The sequence below is a fragment of the Oculina patagonica genome, chromosome 8 (genome assembly GCF_052425735.1).
Source record: "Oculina patagonica isolate OP01 chromosome 8, crgOcupat, whole genome shotgun sequence".
NCBI classification, from domain to species: Eukaryota; Metazoa; Cnidaria; class Anthozoa; order Scleractinia; family Oculinidae; genus Oculina; species Oculina patagonica.
In genome coordinates, this window is record NC_135765.1 from 5,666,102 (window position 1) to 5,681,764 (window position 15,663).

At 35.4% G+C, this 15,663-nt stretch overlaps 1 protein-coding gene across 1 annotated transcript; it reads left to right on the forward strand.

Moving 5' to 3' along the window:
• The first annotated feature begins 1,727 nt into the window (after window positions 1-1,727).
• On the forward strand, window positions 1,728-14,051 carry LOC144663466 (diphosphoinositol polyphosphate phosphohydrolase 1-like). The gene is made up of 5 exons (XM_078524426.1): window positions 1,728-1,970; window positions 2,050-2,160; window positions 2,309-2,353; window positions 2,477-2,549; window positions 12,732-14,051. Exons 1-5 carry the CDS (start codon window positions 1,731-1,733, stop codon window positions 12,830-12,832), a joined length of 570 nt encoding a protein of 189 aa, XP_078380552.1. The 5' UTR covers window positions 1,728-1,730; the 3' UTR covers window positions 12,833-14,051.
• Window positions 14,052-15,663: the final 1,612 nt, after the last annotated feature.

Consider the following 15,663-nt stretch of genomic DNA (forward strand, 5'->3'; position numbering starts at 1 on the left):
TCTCATCTTTCATTGTAGTTCAAATATCGCAAAAAAGACGAGTAATACTCCGATACTGATTTTAGTATTTATTCCTCAATATATGCAAAGTCGAATAAGGATTTTATTTTCAATTTTTTTTTGACAACGAAATCTTTTGACTGGACTATAGAAACAAGCCTGTAAGCGATCTTTCAATTTAGATAACTAAGTTGTAGAGCGATCTTGTTATTTCGCCTTTCCTTGATCTCCTACTGCACAATTTATTAAAGTTCAGTTGGAAAAGTTTTGCAGAATGAATGATAGAGGCAGACTGTTTGAGATGTATGTATGGTATCGGAACTCGTACGCAGATCAAGGTTCCCACGCGTTTAACGAAAACAAAGTGTGCGAAGTGTGCGATTGACCAAAATTAACCTCCGTAGCGCGCGAATTTCAAAAAGCTGACGTTTTCTCAGTGGCAGGGCGGGTGTCACAGTAATACTCTGCTTCAGTCCTTAACAACTGCCCTGGTAACACCACTTTTCAACCTTGTTTATATCTCCAAGGTTGCACCACTCCCAGTAGTAAATTCTCTTATATGTGTAGGGACCGAACTTGTTAGAAAGACATTTCTTGAGGTTCTGGGGTGTGCCTCTCCACCTCTCCAGGAAGCATTTGAGTTAAGTCCGTCGCAAATGTCTAGGAATGCGTGAAAAACTGGCAATCATGATCACAAATCAATTGCCCGACTTGAAACATTTATGACGTAAACCTCAACTGCTTATATCTCGTATCCCTCTTAAGACCTCTCTTTTTTAACCTGGTTATAAGGCCCATAAAAAATCCTTACAACTGTAAATGGACCAAGGGCTCACAAAGGGTTCATATAAATTGGTAAAAAATGTATTGTGTCTTTCTTTTCGCTCTCTCAACGACAAATGTAATGAAATGGTAAAATAAGCCTGCAAGAAATTTAACTAATTCAAACTTAACTGTTTTTGAATTCACAGAAAGCAATATACTAATATAAGTATAAACAGTTTACGGGTTGCAAGTTTCTGAACTTCGAATTAAGGCTAACGATGTTACGCAATTTGCAGAGAGGCAGGTAGTTTGTAGCCAAAACTCTCACGAGGAATTTATTCTCGAATTGAAGAAGTCCACACAAGTCCCTTGTCTTGCATACAGACTCTACACTTTGCCTGCCTGATAAGGCACACCGCTTATCGGCGCTACATCGCTTGTGAATGTAATATTAGGGGCCGAAAGACGCTCTCGCTCTGGTTATAATATATTTACAGGTCCTAGCCAGACCGTGGAGATGTGTCGTGTGACCATTGCATTCAGTGGTCTAAAAAAAAACTAATAGTTGTAGTACAAATTTTAAAATCCTCTTTAAAAAAACCCCTGTTATTTTGTTTAGTATTCTGGAACATTCCGAAAACAATCCCATGTTTATATGACAACATATAGCGCAATATTCACGCCACATTTCAAATCACGATCTGATCGCGTGCCAAAATTGAATTTCAAAATAATCGCTACATCTAAACATGTATACAATCACGTAAACTGAGCGTTTAAAAAATCAAAAATAAAAAAAATAGGGAACTTTGAGCTTTAATGTAATATTACTCGCAATAATCTAATATCATTTTTTCGAATTTTTGAATTTTAATCATGTCTTCGAAAATAGAAGTAACGCTTCGGCTATTTTTAGTGACAACACTGAAATCAACCGGAACTTATCTCGTTTTGTCAGGCTTCGCATGTATCCCACAATGCAACAAAGTTGGATTAGAAAGCCAGCGGCAAGCAGCGATTCTTCAGCAGTCTTGTCATGGCGACGAGGTTGCCGGTTCCTTCTTGGGGAAAGATGTAGTGAATTCAGTCGTTTTGTAGCTGAAACAATGATAAAAAACCGGCAAAACAGTATTAGAACGAAAGATGAAGACGGATACACGAGAAGAGCTGGCTGTATCTGCTTTAAAAGCGAACAGGAGAAAGAGGTTTTTGACACGTTGTTGAATTGCACATGGCCGGACTTGCTTGCGGTTCGTTTGCTTAGTCTATGTTTGTTCTTCGTAGGTGCTGTTAGTTTCGAGCTGTCGACATCCAGGCAGGTGGATTGTGCCTTCTGGAGGAGTTGAACCTGGCGAAGAATCAAGAGAAGCAGCCATTCGCGAAGTTGAGGAAGAAGTTAGTAACAGACAAGACTGAAATTTGTTTTACAAACTGGCTACACATTCGTACAACTAGACAAAAGTGTATATTCGTTTCGCAAGTCTGTGTTGCACTGTTTGGTTTTAAGCCTTCCTGTGTTGCTTTTATTTGTTCTTATCTGTAGGCTGGAGTTCGGGGAAGACTAGGACGTTTTCTCGGTGAATTTCAGGTTTGTATTTGTCCTTGATTTATGTATTTACCGTCTTCTGAAGTCTGCTGCTATTGTCTAAAGTGTGTACTGTCATAAACTCGTTGTGCTAATTCCTTTGCGATTTGATCATTCCCTTTTTAGAACGATGTAAATCAAACTCGGACGTCTGTTTATGTCTTAATTGTGACAGAAATGCTTGAAAAATGGGAAGAAGGTTAGTAAAGTTTAGGACTATATATTGCACTGAAGCGTTATACCGGTAGCAGATATTTTGCGAGTGCACGTACAGTATTGTGTAGATTGACGGTGAAAGGCTGTAGTATTTCAACGAAGCAGAAGAACTACTTTAGTTATTAGTTGTGTATTTTACTCGGTTAAGTTATGTTTGTGTTCATAATTTTCAGTGAAAAAACTTTCTGTCACTATACGATCAGACATTTCCCGGTTGCGTGAATTCTCGAAACCCATGTGTCAAGTATTTTTCGTTACGTGTTTTGAAATCTGCAAAGGTGTATAGGGCAAAGTCTAAACTCCACTTCTGTTTTTCTGTTTTTCAATTACAGCGTAACAGTAAATGTGGCTTGGCGGCATAATAGATGCCCATGGATGTTTTAATAACAGAATTGAACGGCTTGTCTCTGGGTCATGAATTTTTAGAGGTCTGGAGTGAAAACATTTTCCAATATTTAATTTCTGAAATGAATAGCTAAGGTATTTCTTTTAATGTCATTCTGTAATCCTTTTATCCACACAGTGGTAAATTTAAGTAGTTTTATTTCCCAGAACAAAGATCAGTAAAAAAATAAGACCTGCTTTGAGCTGGATTTTTAGGAAGATGCTATTTATTATTAATGAGTTGAAAGACCCCTTATGAGAAATGGACCTTAAAGAAATGATGTTTTCAATTTTTTAGTGGCAAAAAATTCAGACAAAAAAACTTAGTGTGACATTTAAATCTAGCAAGCTTATTTCCATGACAGCCCAGCTTAGAGACGGCGTGTTTTTATGCTATTTTCATTATTCAAGATCCAGTTATCAAATGAATTTTATTATTTACGCAGTGCCAATCTGTTTCAGTTTGAGTGAGTTAGTTTAGTGTTTTTGGGATATCTTTTAAGTGTGAATTTTTGTCAAAAAGTGGCAGTTTGTTGTAATAAAAATTTCTGTTAAAATTTGACAACCAAAAATTCTGCATCAAGCTGGTTGATCTCAGACAAGCTGGTCTTGAGAGAAAAGTAATTATAATATTTTAATTCCTCTACAAAATGGAGACAGAAATAGATTTAGCCAAGTTAATTGTTATTTCTTTATCATAAACTCCCCAGGGACATTTAACACTACTAATGTTTTTCAATTACAAGCTGCCTAATGCGGGGAAAATAATTTGCAATTTATTTGGAGAGAAATGTTCTCACTTTGAGAAAAGTCTTTTAATGACGATATCAATACCATGCATGCTGAAGGAAAGAAAGGTCACAAGGGATTTATCAAGGTGTCAATTTTTATATAAATCAAATTGAGATTTCAGCTTCGAAGGGCTATCTTGTTTGTTTAGTGGCAAAGAAAATGTTGAGATATTCTTTGACTAAATGATATTTTGACTTGTGTTTTTCAAAATGTAAATATGTCCAGGTGTTTAAAATTTACTACAAAGTATTTTTGTTTAAACTTTCATATCTAGGATGATTGTTTTCAAAATCAGGCTAATTTACTGTCAGTGTTGTGTTGCGCACTTATGCCCAGGATTGAACGCAACTACGAAATTTTACAAAATTTACAATTTTTTGCTATGGTGTTATGAAATCTGCAAAAAAAAAAATTAGGAAATTTACGACTTTTTGTAATTTTCGAAAAATTCATCAAGACCAAAATGTCTATGAGTTCTTGACGAAAACTACGAAATTTATGAAAAGTATGATTTTTACGAAAAGAGCGATTTTTCCTAATTATTGATAAATTTCATCAAGACCAAAATGTCTGTGAGGTCTTGAAGCTACAAAATTAAGAATTTAATAAAATGACATCTCTCTCTCATGTTGCAGAACTCAAAAAAAGGTCCTGTATTGTCACCTGAGACAAGTACATGTAGGTTTTTCTGTTGTGAAAGCAACTGGTCCTTTTCAAGGGTCCAGCAAGCATGTAACTGCCCTAGGCAAGAAAACTTTGAGAGTTGCTTACTCAAAGGACAAACTGGAGTTCAAGGGTGTTGTTTATATGCAGTTCATGAATTTGATTTCTTTGAAGTTAATTCCGTTTTTGCTTAAGACTGGTTTGAAATATTGTCATCCTCTCATTTATAGAGTTGCAAAAACTTTATTAGCGTAGAAAATAATCTTTGCAGTATTCAAACAACTTGGGAAAGATATACTGGAAGCAAGGAAGAGTCTTAACTGAACAAGATTTGAACCTATTTAACCTCCTTGAATTTGGTGTGATACCCGTATTGAGCATTGTTACATACAAAATGTTGCAGTGATTTGTAGAAATGTGAAGTATTTGAATAATCAGATTGCAAAAACATCTGCTATACCAAATTTTAAAGAGGTGAAAGCATAAGTGTAATTAGAGGATCCTATGAGCCAACTTTGGTATAAAATTAATGATATAAATTGGCAGCACATATCATTGCTATAATAACGAATGAATGAGATTTTGTATGGGAAGTAAATTGTAGATCCAGCAAAATCCTTTCTAAGCTTGATGGCTCATCCATTTGGTTATACCATTAGGCACAATGAACAGATATTGAAATAATACAGTGCCCATCATGCATTATCATTAGTGAATTAAACTTCACCCACCAATAGTAACTAAAAAAGTTAACCTAAACAACTTCTACTGCTAAGGCCAAGCCTGGTATTGCAGTGGAAAAAATCTATCCCTGCTTTTAAGACATTGAAACCAAACTTTAGACAAATGCTTTGCTTGGACGATACAAACGAGGTAGTAATTTCAAGCACTGTAGTACTTCAGTTAAGTAAGAGATTACATAGAGTTTTTTTTTTTTTCTAAGAACATTGATTTAAATCACAAGTAAGTAGTTGAGTATTTTTTTACTCCCTTTGATTTAAACCGTCAACCTGTCAAATGGCAGGTCTGACCTTATATATTTCTATCTGACGCTGTGTATTGATCTTCAAAGGGGGCTCAATGAACTAGCTCCAATAACATCCGTAAGCTTCGACCAGACTGAAACGCGAATTTAAGTATGTTTCCTTCGCGTTCAGGTCTCTCTAGATCTCTTAATATTTCGTTTATTATTGTGTACACTAATCTCGTAACAACTTTTTCTTTCGTAAATATTATCAAAATTTGGATTCTCAATGTTATTTGTATTTTAGTTCAGCAATTTCCCACTTTAATTTTTTGGAAAACAATTTTGTTTGATTGTATTTTCGTTGTTTACACAAGAAGATATATGCAAATTTCAAAACTAAAATTCGCCGCATTTAAGTCGAGTGCTAAGAAAACTCTTCAAACAAATATGTTAATTCAAGACCATCAGGGAATTATGACAACTCTGACACCTCTTTATGAATAGTCCTATTGATATCAAATGTTTGTCAGTGAACATTAGAGGCTTGAACAAATCACTAAAGCGCCGCACCGTCTTCAGGTGGCTACATCATCAAAATTGTTCTTTTGTTTTCTTACAAGAAACCTACAGCTCAAAAGAATGTGAAAATGTTTGGCAAGCGGAATGGGGCGGCGAGGTGTTTTTTAGCCACGGCACAAATCATAGTAAAGGCACCATGATTCTTATCAATCCTAAAATAAAGTGCAAAGTTGAAAAGAAAATCTGCGACAAAAACGGGAGATATATTATATTAGATATAGCGCTCGCAGACACTCGAATTGTACTCGTCAACATTTACGCTCCAAACGACGTTAATCAACAAGTCGTCTTTTTCAAAGAGCTTCAAGGACACCTCCAAGAATTTTCTGAAGAAACAATCATAATAGGTGGCGATTTTAACTGCACATTATCAGAAAAAGATAAAAAAGGAGGTAATCCAAGTAACCGAAAGCATTCGGTAGTCGAAGAAATCCACAAATTATGCAACCTTTACGATCTAAATGACATTTGGCGTTCTCTTAACCCAGATGCAGAAGAGTTTACGTGGAGAAATAAATCGTTTAAAATTCAATGCCGCCTCGACTTTTTCTTAATTTCTAAAAAGTTGAATGATTTAACCGAAAATTGCAAAATCCTATACGCACCCGAAACAGATCATTCGGCAATAATGATACACTTAAAATCCGATGAACTGAAGCATAAAAAAGGTCCTGGCTTCTGGAAGTTTAACCAATCGCTCCTTAAAGATGAAACCTATGTCTCCGGTTTGCGTGCAGAAATTCCCAACTTTAGGCAAAAATATAAAGACGTCGAGGACTTAACCCTCCAATGGGATTTAATTAAGATGGAAATAAGAGGTTTTACCATTAAATATTCTAAAAATAAAGCAAAGAAAAGAAGATCTACAGAAATTTACCTCCAAAATCAAATCAACGAACTTTACAAGAAGGCTGAAAAACAACCCAATAACAAGCAAACTATCAACGAAATCTATCATGTTAGATCCCGCTTAAAAAATATCATGCAACATAAGACGAATGGTACGATTCTTAGAAGCAAAGTCAGGTGGCATGAGCACGGGGAACGAAATACGAGATATTTCTATGGTTTAGAAAAAAGAAATTTTGAAAGAAAGACAACTACAAAATTGAAACTTTCAGACGGCAGTTTTACTAACGACCAATCAAAAATCCTACAGGAACAAACACACTTTTATAAAACTCTCTATACATCAAATAAGCACAGATCTTCGACTTTAGACGAACCTCTCTGCAGTTTCACAGAAAACATCATTCCGTTAGAAAATGACGACATGTTATCGTGTGAGGGAAAAGTGACACAAGAGGAATGCTTGAAAGCGTTAAACGAGTTCAAAAATGAAAAATCACCAGGTACAGATGGGTTACAGACAGAATTCTATAAACACTTCTGGAAAGAACTACACTCCGATATGTTACAATGTTTTGATTATGCCTACGATAGCGGAAAACTATCGATATCTCAAAGACGGGGAATTATTACACTCATCCCGAAACCGAACAAAGACACCACTGTACTCGACAATCTCAGACCAATATCTCTTCTTAATACTGATTATAAAATTTTAACGAAAGTCATTGCCAAACGGCTAGAAAAGGTTCTTCCAAAAGTTATTAACCCCGATCAAACCGGTTACATCAAAAACCGGTATATTGGTGAAAATGTTCGTTTAATTTCTGACATCATGAATTACACAGACGAGAACAACATTCCTGGAATCGCCCTTTTTTTACTTCAAGAAAGCTTTCGATACCATTGAATGGGAATTTATTAACAGCTGCCTTAAAAAATTCAATTTCGGACCTGACATTCAAAATTGGGTCAAAAATTTTTATAACAATGTTTCAAGCTGCGTTCTCAATAATGGATTCGCATCAGAATTTTTTACCGTAGAAAGAGGTGTAAGACAAGGTTGTCCCTTGTCCGGACTATTGTTCGTAATTGGCATAGAAATACTCGCGAGGGCAATTAAAAACGATACCACCATAAAAGGCATCAATGTAGGTGAGAAAGAAATTAAAGTTTCTCTATATGCAGATGATACCACTGTTTTTGTACATGACCTGGATTCTGTTGACCACCTGCTAACTCTACTTGATAAGTTCAAAAACCTCTCCGGCTTAGAAATTAACACCACAAAGTCTGAAGGAATGTGGCTTGGTCAATGGAAAAATAATGCCGAAACTCCTTTTGGCTTCCGCTGGCCGTGGGACCCAATAAAAGCTCTTGGTATTTTCTTTTCTTATGACACAAATAAAACTAACGAGTTAAACTTTGCAGAGAAAATCCGAAACTTAGAAAAGACGCTTAACAGTTGGAAAAGAAGAAATTTAACACTTTACGGGAAAATAAACATTGTTAAAACTTTCGGACTTTCTAAATTAATCTATAACGCCTCTGTTCTTGTTATCCCAGAAAAATTTATCAAAGAGATCGAGAAATTAATATTCAACTTTATTTGGGATGGAAAACCCGCAAAGATAAAAAAAAATCAACTATCATCGGTGAGAAAAAACACGGCGGACTCAAGATGACTGATTTTGACATAATGAATAAAGCTTTAAAAGTCGCTTGGATACCACGTTTGCAAACCAGAACTGACGCATCCTGGAAGATTATCCCCGAGATTGCGTTGGAAAATTACGGAGGACTGTCTTTTCTGACACACTGCAATTATGATATCAATTCCCTGCAACTTAACCGCCTCCCAAGTTTCTATCACGAAGTCTTAAAACATTGGCAAAGCACAAAACAACCTTTTCAAAACGTTACATCTCCACACAATGAAATAATTTGGAATAACCGCAACATAAAAATCGAAGGCAAAACACCTTTTTATAAAAACTGGTTCGAAAAAAATATTCTACGTATTAAAGACCTTCTTCAAGACGACGGTAATTTCCTTTCTTTTAATCAATTCTCCGAAAAATTTCATCTTGAAACACCTTTCACTTTATATTTTGGATTGATAAATTGCATTCCGTCAAATTGGAAATTAGCAATAAAAAGCAATCCCTGGCAAATGCCGGAAAATGAAAATACAACTAATCAAATCTCTACCAAAACCGTCTACTCCGTTATGATAAAAAACGCCTTTTTACCCCCCACCGCTGAAGGCAAAATCTTAAGGTATGGTTTTAATCCAGCAAACATAAACAGAGTTTATGAATTACCTTTCCAGATAAAAAATGGCATTAAGATATCAATGTTTCAATTCAAGATTATTCATAATATTCTTCCAACAAAGGTTAGCCTTTTTAAGGCCAAAATATCGGATAATGACATATGCCCTCAATGTCTCACTGACAGACATTCTTTAGATCACATGTTTTTGCACTGTCCTTCAACTTTAGCTTTTTGGAATTTATTTCAAAATTGGTGGTCCAGCAAAACTAAAGAAAATATTACCTTATTAAACTCTATGATTTTATATGGAATTTTTGACAACAAGATTCACATGTACGCTTTAAACTACACGCTTCTTATTGCTAAGTACTCCATATACTGTAAAAGCTTACACGACGAAAAATTATGTTTCAACAGCTTTCTCGCACTCTTAATGGACAAACTTAATATACAAAGAGAAATTGCCATACAAAATAACAGTCTTAATAAGTTCAATCAAACATACGGAAATCTCTTGTAATTTTTTTTCTTTTATATTTTTTCCTTTTTTTTTTCTCTGTGCATTATTCTTTTTTTTTTAAAAAAAAACTAAATTCTTTTGTCGTAACTTGTTTTTTTTTATTGTAACTAAATATGATAGTTATATGCATTGTTCATAAAATTATAATCTCAAGTAGCTAATCTCAATATCCTGTAAAACGCTTCTGTTATATGTACGCTGTATGGTCTACTGTAACTTAATCTTGTAAATACTATCAACACTAATTAAAAAAAAAATCTAAAAAAAAAAAAAAAAAAAAAAAAAAACTTCAGTTAACGTCAACAGAGACTACTTTTAGTGATTTTAGTTACAAATTGACTCTGAGTTAATAGCTGCAAATATTTGCTCTCAAGTGACAGAGGTACCTGTGATTGTCTTGCATAACGTTAACCCATTGACGCCTGAAGGTTTTACGCATGCACCCACCCCAAAATACCTGGCTATTTTACGGCATTGAACGCAAACGCACGAGTGGAAAAAATAAACCATATGTGCAGTAAATTCAGACAAACCATTAGTTTCTGAAGTAAACTTTTATTCAAACTAGACATGTTGAAATACCAATTTATGACTAAAAGAGATTCCCAGCATTGATAAATTGATCCCAAACGAAATTAAAAGACAGCGATAAAATTTTATTCACCTCCGCGCGTAATTTTGGAGCTCGCAAAAACACGTAGACTTTGTACAAATTCTTAAGAAAAATCGTAAAATAGTCGGGTAAAAGATAGGTTTTCAATCTGTTCAACTGACACTGTCATTAATTCAATAACACTGAGCATTTTTCTCGGTGCAGAAAAGCGGTAATTCGAGATGATAAAATTATCTTCAAATCACGGCGGCGTAAAAAAGCATAAACAACGCTTACAAAATAACAGAATTCCGACCACTAACTTAACACTAGCACCGCTTTCTATGCGTTCCTTTAATTTTAATGTTAATAAACATACTCCTTTGTATATTCTGAAGCACTGTTGTAATTTTCTAAAGCGATAGACATAATTCAAAACAAAGCGGAGCTAAACAATGAAGAAGCAAGTCTCCCAAAAAATAGGTGTCAGATAACAACACGTGCGCAACAAATCTGTTCGCCTTCAAAAGCCTAAAATTCCGCACTCAAAATTGATATTAAAATGACAAAAACTTGAAAGAAACTTTGTTTAGAATTTGTTTTCAGTTAGGATGAAGCCAAGAAATGTGTTCACAAGCGTCAAAATATCGAAATTTTTCGAGCCGTGCTGTACTGCATGGCAGAATTAATTATCCACATGTTCATGTCGAAGGCGAAGTTTTAATTTTAGCAGACGGCTTTTGGAGTCAATTGTACACTTAATGGATCTACCGATCCTTCAAAAAATTACATCCAAATTCGAAGCAATAACAGTACATTACCATTTCGTTCTCAGAAGTCTTGAGAAGCTGCATTTAGGCCGTGTTCAAGCCCGTGATTTGCATTCAAAACGCACTTGTAAGCGCCATTACAACATGTCTTCGCGGCCGTGTAAGGAAAGATGAATCCTTCTTCAACAAGGTTTTAGCACTCTGTACTCCAAGGTTTTCCGTTTTAGGGCCACTTAAATATTCTATAGTGTTTCTTCTTTCCTTTTTGAGTCTCAAAGATGGTATTTTTTGTGTTCAGAATCAAAAACAAGGCCTTGGAAGTTTGTAAATACGTGCCGCCCGGCGCCATGATTTTCATGTACATTTTCAACACACGGAATAAGACAAAAAACCTTCTTTCTAGGACCCCAAGAGTTCCCTCAAAATATGCGCAGAAAGCAGATTCTGATTGGTTTATTTGCCCTTAATATCTATAAAACAATAGGAGAACCAAAAAGTCTTCAGGGAGGGAGAGAAAGGGCATTTGTCACGATGCGGTTTTTACGGGCGGTTACGGGCGGCACAGGCATTTTAGGGGTGGTTTTCGCATGGGCGGTTATGGGCAGCACAGGCGCCAGTGGGTTAATCTGGAAATAACTATTGTTGAATCATGTCATGCATGGGGGAGGGGGTATTTTTGGATGGAAATGTAGGTTTAAAAAAATCTTTGGGTTTTTTAAAATATATTTGAATGGGATACTGTGACTGAAATTTTTCAGTGCATACAAGGGCATTACACAATAAAACTATCTTAACATAATGATACACAAAAAAAACAAAAAAGTCCTATACAGTGGAACCCCGATTTTAGGATCATTGATTTAACAATTAACATTTTGTGCCCTGGCTAAAGTTACAGTAAATTGTATGGAGCAGAGTCCTGATATAGCAATATGCTGTCCAACAATATATCTGGTATAACAAAGGAGATCTAGCAACCCAAGTAAAAAAGTTTTTCCCATTACAACGATATAAGCAATTTCACATACCGTTAAAGAGTAACAAACACCTAGCAATTACACAATGTTTATATAGGTATATCAATCCTTTGTCCAATAGGGCATAAGGTTAGCATTTCTCTCAACAGCTTGTCATAGTAAGGGGTTATTATTTTTTTATGAAGTAGCTCTCTTTCCTTTTTCAACTTTGGCGTTTCTTTTTTTGTGATGAAAAGTATATGTAGCAGGGATTTTGTTCCTCCGTTTTCCAACAACTGTTATGAAAATCTGCAACATTCTCAAACATGTATACACTGCACTAACTGTGGAAGGACATGAAGTTGTGTTCCGTTTGCACGTTACTGTTAAATAAACTGCCTACAGTACAGGTATCACTCATGTTGCAGAGGCTTAGCGATTTTATTGATTGCACTTGGAAAAATTAATCATTAACCATATCCCGATACAACAATATTTTTAGTTGCTTTGCCGCAAAATCGTTAAATCAGGAGTTCATTTACAACGATATCCTGATTTAATGATATGATTTGTTGTCCCCTTGCCATATCGTAAAATCGGGTTCCACTGTAGTCGCTTTGAGCATTCTTTAACAAGGTAGAATACAAAACAAGCTCTACAATAGGGGCTTTTAATCAGAAAAGTTATATCCTTCTTTTAAAAAAGTTACAACTTAATATAGGCCTATGATTGTTGTATCTGAGATATAATTATCCATCAGTGAATGAACTTATAGCTTATTACAGTGTCTTTTCTTTCCTTTTCTCTTTGAAACAGACCGCATTAGGTCTTGGTTTCCAGTAGAAATTGCCAAGGACATGTTAAAAGCCAAGCCATATCAGCAGCAATACCTGGCCAAAGCTTGCAGTAGCAGGTGACACAGCATGTTCAACCAGAAAAGCTGGTTTTCCTGTTAAACTTGTAGAAAATAGAAGAGTACCTTTGTTAAAATATAGTAGAGGTATTTTAATTTAATACAACATTCACTTTATCAGATAGAAAGTGTTCTATGAGTTCTGTTACCTGTGGATGTCGAAAACTGTTGCAAACTTCTGAAAATAAGGCTCGGCAACTTAGACCCAGAAATCTCTGTCAGTCATTAATCTGAACCTCTTCTCATCCCCTATAAGAAAAAGAAATGCTATAACTCCATGTGCTTTTATTAAGTTTTTTAGCTCTGCCTGTTTAAGATTGATATCTTTTTCTCCAGTTGAAGCCCCTTACTGTATGACTTGTTTAATATTTCATGTCACTGCAGTATGTGGTAGACTTTGTATTCCTGTTCACACTGTTTTGTAAGTCTAAATCAATTTAAGGTGCAAAAATTCCCTCCCCTTTTGAGTCCTTTTGGAATAACATTAAGCTTACCCAGTACCGATTTCCAGTAGTTTGCATTACATCCACAGTTTTGGTGTAATATTTGATGACAGGAACATAATAGTTATATCCAGATTTATTTTAGACAAAAGTAAAGGAAGGTTTATAAACCTATATTCTGTGGTTCTAACCCTTGAAGCCCTAATCTCAGCATATAAACTCTCCTTATTGGTTGCGATAATTTTTTTGTAGTACTTTTAGTAGGGAGAGTTTGATTTTGATAAGGCAGTTTTAATTTGTGGTTACTTTTTTCTTTGTACATGATATTTTTCTGAGGCATTATACTGATGCTTATCTTGTTAGAGCTTTAAGGGTTATGTTACATGAACATGTGTTGGGAGAAGGGGATTGGGTGTGTTAAATAAGTAAGCATGTGATGTACTGGAGTTATTATTAACTCTGATAGAAAGTGTACAATGATAAAGGTACATAGTAAGTTAAAATTGATAAATTGTTTGAAGTTTTGATAAGTTGTGAACAAGTGTGACACACTGAGTGGACATATTTCAGTGATTAAATTAATATAAATGACAATTTTTTACATAAATAAATAGCGTGATTAGAATGTGATAGAAAATGGCTTCCATCTCCCTTCTCCCTGATCTGTTAGTGTGCAGTTTAGTTATGGCAAGTATGATGTAGTAACTGCTTGCTAGGAGAAAAAATCTTTGACAAGACCTTGTATTTATAAGTATTTATAAATAAAAAAATGTTATCGGACATCACATCCTTTTAATGTGCTGTAAATCTGTCACCCTGTTTGCCTTTTCTTGGTAATCTTGTCTAGCTCTGCGATTGCAGTGTATTATATTTATGAGTTCAAGTTTGAGTTAGAATTTCAAGTAAGAGTTAGAATATTGAGAGTGACTGTTAAAAATTTCAATTTTTTAAAGTTCTGTTTTAAGTTAACGCTAAAGAATCTGAAATAACGTTACCCTTTAGGTGGCTCGTACCAGTTTTCAGGTTTATGACTGTGCGACCTTTGGAAGAAAATGGCCAAAAATCAATTAAAGTTCGTAACAAAATTTTTGTATGATTAAATTACCCCTTGTGTTGTCGATCCAACATACCAATTATGATGTCATCAGTGGTTACTATGGCAACGATAGCCAATGACTATTAGGACCCTTTTTCAGCTTCCGGTGCTTATATCTTGAAAACTAACTCGATGGACCCCATTTTTTTTCTCGTGATAACTTTTGGCAGCTGAAAAGGAAACTGTTTAATAATTTTAAAAAAATTCTACAAAGCCGATTTTTTGCAAGTGCAAGAAACGGCAATTTGTAAGTAATTAAAAATTCCTTTCGTAGAATTTTTTTAAGTTTTTTCTAACGTTTCCTAACCATAAAATGAAAATATTAGGGCAAAAAAAATAGGGGTTATCGGGTTAGTTTTCTTGCTAAAGCCTTCGCGAATTCGATAATTCCCACGCGCGTTTCCTCGCACTTAAAAATTTGATTTTATATGTTTGGCATTTACTCATGCTCAGTTCTGACTACCGCTGATCTTTGCAGGCACATACGCGCGCAACACGCGTGGACTTCCCCTCGCTTTGTCTGCGAAACTTTTCGGCTCAGGATTTCATGGGATTTAGCCAGTTTCAGTTGGCGCCAGTTGTGCCTCTTAGGTATTACTTTTAAGTATTTCTTTGTCTGAATAATCATGTGTTTGATAGCGAACTCAAATAAGCTGAAAGGAAAAAAGTGGAATTGACTCACGATCTCCGACAAGATCGATCGTAGCACATGCAAATTTGCTTTTGTAACTCGAGCAGTGAGATCCGAAAACATTTTGACTGATGAACATTAAGTTTACTTAAAATGTTCTTGTTGAAACAACTTCAGTTGAACGCGAAATTTTTTCTTGAGTTGAAGAAAAGCAACCTCGCACTGGGCCGCCATGTTTGTTTTCCTTTTCAAATCTCGCGCGTGACTCGTGGGTATGAAGCGTGATGCGTGCACTAGTCACCAGACTTCCCACGCAAGAAAAACTGGTACGAGCCACCTTAAGTACATAATAATTTATTATGGAAGCTAATCCTAACTTAACAACCTTGACTCTTACCCTAATAAGGCTAAGTGGAGAGCTAATCAGGCTAAGCAAGGTGTTATTCAGACTAACTAAAGTGCGCGGGGGGGGGGGGGTACTCCCTATAATGGCCTATACGGGGAGGCTCCGCCCAAAAGGAGTACCTTTTTCAGGCTTAAGGTATATGAAAGGGTAGGGATTTTACAAGTTTTGGTATACGAAAGGGTATGGAAATCTGTCATTTAGGTATTTAACAGGGCTTTTAATTAAAATATTTCGAACAGACGCAATTTACGGCTGTATT